The sequence below is a fragment of the Microcebus murinus genome, chromosome 10 (assembly GCF_040939455.1).
Source record: "Microcebus murinus isolate Inina chromosome 10, M.murinus_Inina_mat1.0, whole genome shotgun sequence".
NCBI classification, from domain to species: Eukaryota; Metazoa; Chordata; class Mammalia; order Primates; family Cheirogaleidae; genus Microcebus; species Microcebus murinus.
The window spans coordinates 18,551,519-18,563,603 of record NC_134113.1 but is presented as its reverse complement, the minus strand read 5'-3'; the positions used below and the strand labels follow the sequence as shown (position 1 = coordinate 18,563,603).

At 45.1% G+C, this 12,085-nt stretch overlaps 1 protein-coding gene across 1 annotated transcript in view; it reads right to left on the bottom strand.

Annotated features, from left to right (window-relative positions):
• Positions 1 to 12,085, bottom strand: part of PAH (phenylalanine hydroxylase) — a 63,013-nt gene that overhangs the window by 22,525 nt on the left and 28,403 nt on the right. The window contains exon 4 of the mRNA XM_012772682.2: positions 6,717 to 6,805. Within this exon, the coding sequence (XP_012628136.1) occupies positions 6,717 to 6,805 (89 nt within the window). The remainder of the gene's footprint in view (positions 1 to 6,716; positions 6,806 to 12,085) is intronic.

The window sequence follows — 12,085 nt, the reverse complement described above, 5'->3', positions numbered from 1 at the left end:
CAAATACCATTGTGTTACAACTGTCAGTATTCAGTACAGTAACATGCCCTACAGGTTTGTAGCCTAGGAGCAAGAGGCTAGACCAGATAGCCTAAGTATACACCACTTAGGTTTGTGTAAATACACTCTATGGTGTTCACACAATGATGACATCACCTACTAACACATTTCTCAGACTATATCCCTGCCCTTAAGTAACACATGACTGCATATCGACAAGTTCTTGACTGACACATTTATTTCATGCTTTCATTTTTTTTATTTTTTCTTTTCTATTTATTTCATCATTTCTTGATATCATAGCTGAGGTTAAACCTCAGAAATGCCATCTTTGGGCTAATGAGGAGAAGAACGTGGGTTTTAAAGTCAGACAGGCTGGGTTGGAATATTAACTCATTCATTCACTAGGAGCATGGACTGGGATTGGTCAGTTTGCTTTTCAGAGCCTTAGTATCCTCATTTAGACTGTTAATCATACTCACTTCATGGTGCTGTGTGGGTTAAATTAGGTGGTGTAGGTAGGACATCAAGTAAAATTCTGAGCACAAAGAAGGCAATCAAGAATGACACATTTGTGCAAAATGGTGGGTAATCCAAAAGCTGAGTTGTCTGGCTCAGAACATAAAGAGGATGTACTCTGGAATAGGCCATTGATCTCCATCATCAACCCGTGGGCTTTTTAAATAAAATCTGCAGAATTCTTACTTCACTGTTCATATTTCATCCAGGCCAATAACAAGAGGCTTTTTGCATTCCATACAGTCAAATGCCAACTGGGGGAAAGATGGTACACAGGAGATGAAAGGTTCAAACTGGTATTTATTATGTATCTGCCATTCCCATGCTGTAGACCTTAGGGGAGTACTGACTGTACCTTTTCCCCTTGCTCATGCCATGGTTGGCCAAGAAGGATTCTGGAAGGATTTGGGTACCTGATTGCCCAAGCCAGTAAGCTGGGAGTCACTGTTTTTACTTCTCCCCTCCTTTTCCCCTTTACATCCAGTTATTAATTTCTGCCCAGTCTACCTGCCAAACATAGCAAATCCATCCTTCCTGCTTCATTCTCTCTGCTACACCTCATTCAGACCACCAGCATTTCTTGCCTGGACTCCAAGTGGCCTACTATTTCTCCATTTCAGCTCAAGAAGACTTAGAAAATGCAAATCTGGTGAGTTCACCACCTCCTCAAAAACCTTCAGTGGCTTCTCCTTACTTTTAGACTAAAGTTCAAGACCCTAAGGCAGTGCACAAGGCTTTATGTGACTGGCCCTGATCATGTGCCCAGCCTACACTGAGCCGCACACGGTGCTCCAGACTGCACTGGTCTCATTGTAATTCTTTAAACATGCCACGCTCTTTCCCACGCCAAGGACTTCACACATGCCCTTCCCTGTGATTGGAATCCTCTTCCCCACCCTTGTAGACCAGTGAGCTACTACCTGTTCTTTCCGGTTTTGTTTAAATTGCACTTTTAGAGGACTTCCTGGATTTTCCCAAAGCTTATTGGTTTTTCTCTATAACACACTCCCTCAGCAATCTGAATGCTTCTCCTTCAAGTCAGTCAGGATTTTCAGTGCATAGCATACTCAGCATACCCCTGAGTAGGAGCTGTTAAGAAAAACTATGCAAAACCTAGGGAAAAAGGCAAGAAAAAAATTAACTGTGCACCTTTTAAATGTCATATTATATCACTGTCTAATAAGCTCATTGTATGCTCTAGCGGGACATATATTTAACACTCAGTAAGGTCCAACCACTTCAAAGATAGGTAAGTTGCAAAATATTTATTTTATGATCAAATTGTAAATGATTTCTGTCTGCTAGAAAGGATAACTCATGGTTTTATTGCTTTTGTGCATCCATCTTGTTGATCTCATTCCAGCATTCTATTTTTCAATGACTATTTATACTTTGGTCTTTTGTGTCTTTGTCATTCTTCTGGTTCCCTCATTAATGTGTCAAATGGATCTTTGACAGGTGTTCCCTATATAATCGTATTACAGTTACGTTTTTAGCTTTCTGAAAATTATGCTTCAATAGAGCAACTTAGAGTACAACCAGTCTTTGATAACTTAACTGGCTGATCCTCAGAATAAACTCTGATAGAGCCCTCAGGTAGAGAAGGTTGGGTGGGCTTTTCAGACGAAGAAAGGAGAAAAGTATTGAAAAATATACCTCTGTTCTTGAGGAGTTTTCTGGAGAGTAGGGAAACTCAATGCCCACACCTTGAAAGATTAAGGCTCAGTTTGGGAGACTTGGATCAAAAGTATAAATATACACAGAAGGACAGTTGTCTTGGCTGAAATTTTCTCCACCAGGAGGCCCTCTGGAGTGAAGATCTTCAGCCTAGACTCAAGTGCAGGTGCCCAGTAAACTAGAAAGGGGAGCACGGGGTTAGGGTGTATGTGTCAGAGACTGCTAGTGCTCCTAAGGTTTGCTCTCCCCTTTTTTTTTTTCAGAGGACATTGCTAAACTGCTTTCGCTGTCTGCTTTGCAGTAAGTAGTGGCCATGTGACTGAGCTCCACTCAATGGAATTGAGTAGAGGGACATGAACCATCTCTAGACATGGCCCACAAAAGCCTGCCAGGAGCAATTTTCAGTCTTTCTTCTCCCAGTCGCTGTCAGAATGGAGAGGACTCCAGGGAACTGGAGGAGGGTGTAGCTATTAGTAAAAGGAGGCTTGATTTCTGAAAGACCATGTGGAGCAGTTTCCCTACTGGCCCACACTGGAAGTAAACTTTTATTGGGTGAGGCCATGGAGGTTGCTTGACAAGCAGTTAGCCTACCCTGGTTGCCAGAGAGTTCAACTCTGATCTCTTCCTTCCAGAAATCCCCCCAACCATCCAGTCCACAGTGAACTTGGAACTGATAGCACATACTATCTGACTCATAAAACCTGGCCTTTAATTATGAACCTTCTTGAGTTATGATTCAACTACTAGCCAAATTGTGTTCTATGCAACACTACCATTCATGATAATGTTACGAAGTATTCCATTCAATGGGGTTCCATGGGTAAACAGTTTGAGAAAAGATTAGGCTGAATAGGTTTTATTTTTGCAGGACTTTCCAAAGCCCTAATGAGATAACGGGACTTGTACATGCTTTAAAAAGAGGGACATAGAATACAGTGCTTCTTTCTTTGAACATGAGATTTTTTTCATGGACTACATTTTGGGAAACATGAATATGGCCCTTTCACTTACATGTATGTGTATATATATATATATATACACCTTGTGCTTCTTATGAGGTTGCAGGTCCTGAAGAAGTAAATTCATTGTGATCTGATGCTCTGTGTACTAAGTGTAGAACACAATGTGATAGTTACCATCTCTAAGACATGCATGCAGTTCTTTCTACAGTAACAGTATGAAAAGCTTACCACTGGGAAAGAAATAGGAAAGAGGCTTCAGGGAGGTCACATATATGAGTTGGATCTTAAAAGATGAACAGAGGTTCACCAGTGGGGAAAGAACAGGTGGAATGACAAGAAAAAGCCTCTCAGGTAAAGAGAACAACACGGACAGCGGCTGGAAAATGGTCACTCAGTTTTAAAAATGGAAATCATACAGGACCGCTTGGATTCTGCCTGCCAAGTTCACGGTTGCTATCCCAGTTCTCCCTGGTGTGGCTTTGAGAAGAATCAACACCCTTTCCTCTGCGCTGCACAACTCTAGGCCCCTGGAGGGCAGGGATCGTGTCTTACTTGTCATTTCAACCCCCTTTCCTTTACATGGCCTGGCACATACCAGTAGTTCAAGTACACGTGAGGCCACACGGCCGTCCCCATTTGAGATTTCTCATCAGAAAATGGCACACACAACCCTCACAGGGTGGTGCTGACGTGTAAATTAAACAATGCATGCCAAGTGCTTAGCATAATGCCTGACACACAGCCCATGTTCAAGAAATGTTAGCTATGAATATCAGCTTAATAAACATTTGTGGAAGGAAGAGAGGAAGAAGGGAAGGAGGGAGAATGGCAACGGAGGAAAGGAGGCAGGATGGACAGAGGGGAGAGCAGCGAGCCCATTTCATTTTCCCACTTAGCCGAAGCTGAAAGGCAGATGCTCTTTGCCCTGCGTTTCGGGAACAATCCTCCCTTTACCTCATTTTTCAAAGTGGTTGTTTGGAGGCCCTGATGTGAGATATTGGGTCAAACATCAGTGCATGCTGCCAAGGGCAGGGGTCAGGGGAAGAAGAGATCATGCTGCATACGAGGGGACAGAGAGAACAGAGGGTCCTTTCAAGAAGAACACCCTGCCCCCCAACACCACCCCTTGGACCGGTGTCTGTTTGCAGCTCACACACTGAGGCCAGGCATGTGGGCCCGGGGCCGTGGGGAAGCACCCTGGAGGGTTTGCGGTGTTCTTGGCCCATGTCCCTGGGATCTGATGAAAAACCAAAGGAACAGCGAGAGCCTGGCGCCTCCTCTTCAGGGGACTGTGTACCTGATAAGTTGTATTTTTATGATAAAATGCATGACATTGAGAGGTCATGGAGCCAAAGATGTGGGCTAGGCTTGTAAAGAGCAGTGAATTCCAGAGAGTTTCAAGGCCAGCCTGGTCTGCCTCGGAGGGGACACGAGGATAAAGGGAGGGAAGTGTCTGTCTCTTTGGGCTGGCTTCTCCCGCTGCCCTGCAGGACCGACTGGAGGAATGTGGGGTCAGGGCTGGGAGACTGGGGGTTGGTAAGAGAAGAAAACACCCTGATGGGCAGATCCCAGGGACAGGGTCAAACAGGCAGCTTCTCTGAGAAACAAGATCGATGTAGATGCTTTGCAGACAGGGAGAGACAGCTAAGACGCCCCAGACAGAGAACTGTCAAAGCCACATACAGAGCTTTGCCAGGAGTGCCCTTTGCCACCCCTGGTTCCAACGGAGCTCGCTGCATCACACACAGGGAGACGGAACTGGAGGTCAAACAACTCCAGCTCCACCTTGGTTTCAGGGAGGGAGAATATTTAAGTAAAATATGTATTAGAAGACTTAAATATAATTTCTACTCTTGGTTAAAACATAGTTAATTTCATTTCACAACTAATATTCAAGGAAGCCTTTGGGCATTCACATAAAGATGCAAGAATGTTCACTGCAGGGTGATGCTAATAGTGAAAGACTGGAAACTTCTTACATCCTTGCTATGGGAGGCTGTATAGTAACTTAGGGTCCTGTATTAAAAATAGAGAGAGAGAGATTTACATGTGTGCAGAGAGAGAGAGATAGAAAAAGAGAGAGAGAAGGAGGAGAAGAAGAAGGAGGAGGAGGAGGAAGAGGAGGAGGAGGAGGAGGAAGCACACTCAAATATTAATATTGATTATATTCGGATGGTGTGATAATAGGTGATTTTTTTTCTGTTTTGAAGTCTGGGAGACAGGAGGACATTTAGCTTTATTTCTGTTTATATATACTTTCTCATCATTAAAAAATGCAGAACGGAATCAGAGAGAAAAATAGAAATATCTGAAATTCTGGGTGACCTTCATTTTCTTCCTCATGCTTTTCTGTATTTTCAAGTCCACTATAAAAGGGTTTTACTATTTCAACTAGAACAGGCATCAGTTGTTCCTATTTCAAGAGGCCAGCCTGCCCCTGAAGCAGCGATCTCTCTGCCTCAGGAGAAGGACCTGGATTTCTGCCCCTCGCTGGGCCTCTGTCTCTGAGCACTGAGAACACATAGGACCAGAGTTTAGTACGGGACCTTCACAAAGTCATTCACCCTCGCTGGGCCTCCCCACATCTGTCTCTAAGATGGAAACATCTGCTTTGCTTCCTGAAAAGTGCCTTCACGAAGAACAAGTTCCATGTCAACAGTAAAGACCCACACAAACGTGGGAAGAGACCAGGCTCCTCGGGAAGAAAGATGTTCCTTCTGAGCCACACTAAAGCCCTGTGATGGAAACAGCTTCCAAGTCTTTTAAAGACAAGTGAGTCGTTTGCCTGGCAGAGTAAAGGGCTTAGGATGGTGGCACCTTCCACCCATGAGGGCTGCTGGAACTGAACTGTGCTCTCCCAGGACCGTCTTCCCCACCCTGACCCTCTACTCAAAAACCATTAAGACACAAGGATCTCTCCATGATCCTCTTTCTGGCATATCAGACTTTTTAAAACCTGTCCCCAAACACTGCCTAGCTGCGTCTTTCATCCTCATACCCAACGCACCAACCAGCATTCCCCAAACATCCCGGTGCTTTCAGGACTCTGGGGCTTCACATGTTCCATCTTCTCAGCCCTAAGGCCGCCCCTTTCCTTATTGGACCAGAATCTTCTACTCAGTTTTTGAGATCCAGTTCCAGTGTCGCCACTCCCCACCCCCCCACCACCACCCCTGTAGCTGGCAGAGTTGTCAGCATGGGTCCCCGTTTCCCAAGCACTTAATTTAAACCTCCACAGAGGTACAAAAGCAGAAACAAAGACCATTTACGTCTCTGTGTGTCTGTGTATGTATAGAGACAGTCATCTGGACAGCGATTCATATTTGCTCCAACAATAATAATGATGACGATAATGATGATGACAATAATGTCAAGTTTATCTTTACTTCCTCCACCCTGGCATAAGTAGAAACTCAATAGGTGTTTGTTGAACAAGTAAACAAACACATTGCTTCAAGCAGAGGATGTGGGAGAAGAAAGGGTGGAGAAGGGAGGAGAGAGGAAGGGAAGAGGAGGGTAGAAGCTGGGAGCATCTCATCCAGAGGGCTACGGACTCACCGGGTGGTCTGCGTCCAGTTCCGCTCCATAGCTGAGGATCTGGTTGGCAAATCTGTCCAGCTCTTGGATGGTTCTTGGGAACCAGGGCACTGCAACACAGAAAAGGCGGAGTCCTAAGTCAGCCCGGTGGGACGGGGCCCAAGGCCTTGCTGAGGTCGGGAGCATGTGACCAGCCCAAATGAGTCAAGTCAGCAGCGATGGTGAGTGGCGTTCCAGATAACCCCCAAATTACTGTGATGCAAAAATTAAATTCTTTTTTCCCTTGGAAACTCATTTTAAAATACATTCCCAGGCAAATCTCTTTCCTGGAGATTTTCTCTCAATTATCTCAAAACTCTTCTCCTTTCCACCTGCCATGATAGTTGTCTTCAGTGGTTTTCTTTAGCTGCAGAACATTACGTATCAGTCCAACATATAAATTATATAAAACCAGAGCTGTTCTACTGTAAACAAGACTGAGCTCATGAGACCCCATCTTCCCACCACATGTCTCCCTCCCAAAGGCTCAGGCACCCCAGCACAATCTTTTTGATCCCAAAGCCAGTTAGAGAGCCACTGTGGAAGCTGAATGAACAGAATCAGGTGGTTTGGCAGTTGAAGATGTCTTGCAGTATCTAAAGGACTTGTGGACTTGCTTTGGGAGCACCACAGCAGGGGAGGAGGTGGGATGTGAGTTGTGTGATCTATAACAACTGGGTCCTGCCAAGAGAGGGACCCCAGGGTAGCACCAGATCCCTGTGGTTTACAGGAGAAAAAGACACACTGGGGGTAGAATTGTCCCAGGAATGGACAGAGACTGGGGAATTTTGGACTGTAAGTTCCATGAGGGCAGAAACCATGAGTATTTTGTAGTTCCAGGCACACAGAGGAAAGGAAGGAAGGAAGAAAGGGAGGGGAGGAGGGAACTAATGAACTCATTCTGGTTATGTTAACATGTAGCATGAACAGTAACCACCATCCACAGAGTGTCTACTCTAGTCTGTCTCTCAAGTATGTCCAAAATAAGGAAGGTAGTGTAACCCTTATTGTACAGATATGAAATCGAGGCTCTGAAAGCCTAATAACTGGTTTAAGATCACACAGGGAATAAGAAAGTGGTGGAGCCAGCGGAATCCGGAGGGCAAGAGCCGATGGGGAAAGGCACCTTGAAGGGAGTGTCCCCTGCAATGAGTCTGAGCTTGCAGCTGGCATCCAGCCTGGCTTAGAATCAGGCTCCATCTGTCTACTCACCCTCTCTGCCTCAGTCCCCCCCTCTATAAAACAGGGATAATAACAACAATAGGAAGCATAACAAATGTGTTTTGAAGCCTTACCATATGCCAGGATCTGTGCTTAGAATTTCGTGGGGAGCGGCTCCTTTAATCTGAGCACTGCTGTGAGCAGTAAGTAAGTGAGAAAGTAGGCGCAGGGCGCAGCTCAGCGTCTGGCACCTAGAAGGCGGCTTTCCCACGCGGGCGCTATTTCTGACGCTGAGCCGCCCAGGTAGGGCGGGGAAGGGCATGCCTGCCATCTAGTGGCCAGTCCGGGGAAATGCCATCCACGCTCTAAACAGGAGCCTTAGCACAGGAAGCAGCTATTTTCCAGCCAAACAAGGAGTGTTTATCCTTGAACACTGTTCACAAAGGTCAATTTAGAGCCTTGTGTCCATAGAGCTGTGGTGCTTAAGCTCTCTACTGCCCATGTTAATAATAACAACACCGAGTGCTGTTGGAAGTCTTTACCTACGAGATGGGTACTATTGGTATTCCCATATTGCAGGTGGGGAAACAGGTACAGAGAGGGTAAGCAGCAAACCCAAATACACACACTGCTAGTGAGCAGTGGAGCCCGGGTTCCAGCAGAGGTCTATCTGACGCCGTGGCCTCTCATCTTGACCACTAATCCATCCTGCCACTTCTGGGAAGGTGGCAGAGCATGCCGGCTAGGAGGGCTGGCTCTGGAGCCTGACTGCCTGGCTAGCTGTTTGCAGTTTCCCACCCGGAAGCTTCTATGCCCCTAAAGCCCGGTGCACTTTTCCAGATTGGCTCTCTGCAGACAGTACTAACAGAAGCAGAGTAGTCGTCATTCCAGCTAATGCTCCCACTTGCTTTGTGTCGGACACTGTCCTGAACACTTTACATATGCCACCTCCTGCCGTCCTCACAGCAGCCCCATGAGGTATGTGTTATTAACACCCCTGTTTCACAGATGGGGAAACTGAGGAACAGGGATAGTAAGTCTCTTGATGGACCTCCTTGGTCCTAACTGCTGAGACCTTGGTGCTTCAGATGACTCAGCACCATGCTCTGCTCACCTGGCGTGGAACCTGGCTTCCACTTTGTCACCCAACTGCCCCTAACCACCGCCACCACCAAGCTTTCCTTTCTCTTTGAGCCAGTATTTGCCTTGCACGATAAACCTCTGTTGTCAGCACTGGAAACCTGCCAAGGTTTGAAAGGGCTTGGGAAGGGACACTGCATTGTAGTCAGCCAGGGCTCAGGGTCTCCTATGAGACCTTTCCTGTTTCTCCAGAATTTTGCCACCAAGGGGCTTAGCAAGTGGCACCCACCTGGGCAACAGGCTGGTTCCTGTCCTCTGTGTTCAGGACGGTTGATAACCCATCCCCTCACTTCAAGGCATCCCTCTCCATTCACTCATTATCCCTCTTTTACCACAGAATCATCCATAATTCTGGCAGTAACATCTGCCTCAGAAATAGGGCAAGCCAGCCTTTCCTGCTGTCCCAACTTCTGACTTGGGGGACCCTTAGACTCCCCAAAGGAGAGTCCATGAATATGTATTGCGCACCTACTGTGTACCAGGCTCTGGACATTGAGGAGTGCATACAGGGGAGTCCCCACCCCTGTGGTGCTTATACTCTAGTGGGGAAGACACAAAATAAGCTTTGAATAAATTTAAATATTTAACAAGGCCAGGAAGTTGTTGAAGTAGAAGAAAGCAGGGTAAGGAGCTAGAGAGTGATGAGGATGCTTTCTTATAAAATTGATTTTTGAAAAATTTTTCCAGTTTTATTGGGGTATAATTGACAAATAAAAATTGTGTATATTCACAGTATACAACGTAATTATTTGATATACATATACATTGTGGAATGACCACAATTAATGAACAAATCCATCATCTCATGTAGTTACAATTTTTCATATGTGTGTGGGGAAAGGGGATGAGGACACTTAAGATCTCTTGGCAAATTTCAATTACATAATAAAATATTATTAACTATAGTCACCATGGTATGCATTAGATCTTCAGAATTTATAACTGAAACTTTGCACCCTTTGACCAATATCTCCCCATTTCTTTCACCTCCCAGCCCCTAGCAGCCACTATTCTACTCTCTGCTTCCATGAATTCAATTTTGTTTGATTCCCTATATAAGTATGACCATGCAGTATTTGTCTTTCTGTGTCTAGTTAGCTTATTCCACTTAGCATAATGCCCTCAAAGTTCACCCATGTTGTTGCAAATGACAGGATTTGCTTTTTTTTTTTTTTTCCTGAGACAGAGTCTCACTGTTGCCCTAGCTAGAATGCCGTGGTGTCAGCCTAGCTCACAGCAACCTCAAACTCCTGGGCTCAAGCAATTCTTCTGCCTCAGCCTCCCAAGTAGGTGGGACTACAGGCACGTGCCACCATGCCTGGCTAATTTTTTCTATTTTGGGGTGCCTGGATAATTTTTTTTCTATATTTAGTAGAGACAGGGTCTCACTCTTGCTCAGGCTAGTCTCGAATTCCTGAGCTCAAGCAATCATCCTGCCTCAGCCTCCCAGAGTACTAGGATTACAGGTGTAAACCACCACAGCCAGCCTAGGATTTCCTTCTTTTTATGACTGAATAATATTCCCCTGTATGTGTGTGTGTGTGTGTGTGTGTGTGTGTGTGTGTGTGTGCCACATTTTCTTTATCCATTCATCCATGATGGACACTTGGGTTGTTTTCATATCTTGGCTACTGTGAACAATGCTGCAATGAGCATGGGAGTGATCTCTTTGAAATATTGATATCATTTCCTTTGGATACAGACCCAGATGTGGTATTTCTGGACTGTATAGTAGTTTTATTTTCAATTTTTGGGGGAGTCTCCATACTGTTTTCTATCATGGCTGTACCAACTTACATTCCCACCAATGATGTGTAAGGGTTTCCTCTTTTCTACACCCTTGTCAACACTTGTTATCTCTTGTCTTTTTGCTGTCAGTCAAGGGATGCTATTTTCTATGACATTCTAGGGCTCCAGACCTCAGGGTGAAGACTCTGGTGACTTGACAGCCTTGCCATCAAACTCTCAATGAGGTCTGGGGGTCTGGGATAGTGAGGGCCTGTCCCTAGTCCAGGGCTGGCTTCCTATTTGTGTCAGGGAGAGTCACTTAGCAACAGTCAGGAGTGCCATGACAGAGCCAGACAGCCTGGGTCTCAATTATGTCTCTGCACTTGTTATCTGTGAGACCCAGGAAATGGTATTAAACCTCTTTGTGCTTCAGTCTTCCAATCTGTGAAATGGTGATAATAGTAGTACTAAAAAGTACTACTTTATAAGAACAGTATAAGGTTAAATTAGTTTATATTTGTGATTTGTGGAGAACAGTACTGGCACGTAGTAAGTACTATTATTGTTCAGGTGTAAGCTGTAAAATACATATGTATATGTGCATGTGTGTGTGTGTGTGTGTGTGTAGTGTGTATATATAGTGTGTGTATATATATATATATGTTTTTTCACTCTGCCCTTAGCTCACCATAGCACAGAGGATAGAGTGGAAAGATTTTCAGCAAGGCTAGAAAGCCTGCTACATATTTTGGGGTGTAACTGATTAAATATTTTATCTCTCAGAGCCTTAGTCTTTTTATCCATAAAATGAACTGAAGTCAATCTTTCCATATTATTGGATGAATTAAATGCTATAGCACATGTGACACATCTTAGCACTGTGACTGGGCCTCAGTAAGTGCTCCATCAGTGTTAACCATGAGGATGACAAAGATTTTAATGGTGATGATGAAGATGAGATTAAAGAAGGGGGAGGAAAGAACAGAGATGGTGGCAGGTAGCTGTCTGTCTGTCCAGCTTTGATAGTAACAGCTCTTAATCTTGGCCCTCAGTCTCCTCTCTGTCACATACCGGTGTCGGATCCGCCCATTGCCACAACCCCTTTTGGGTTTCCTATTCCCAGACCTGTGGAATCCCAGGAAGGGCCGAGGCTGGGCCAGAGGACACATGAAAAGACAGTTCTGCTTCAATCAGTGTGTCACCCTTGTTTATTTCAGTCCTTGCATTTGTTCAGCTCCCAATGCATCCCCTCATTTCCCTTCCCCCTCTCTGCAAAAAAAAAAACCACATTCCTCCCTGCAGGAAGTTAGCGTGCCCCACCC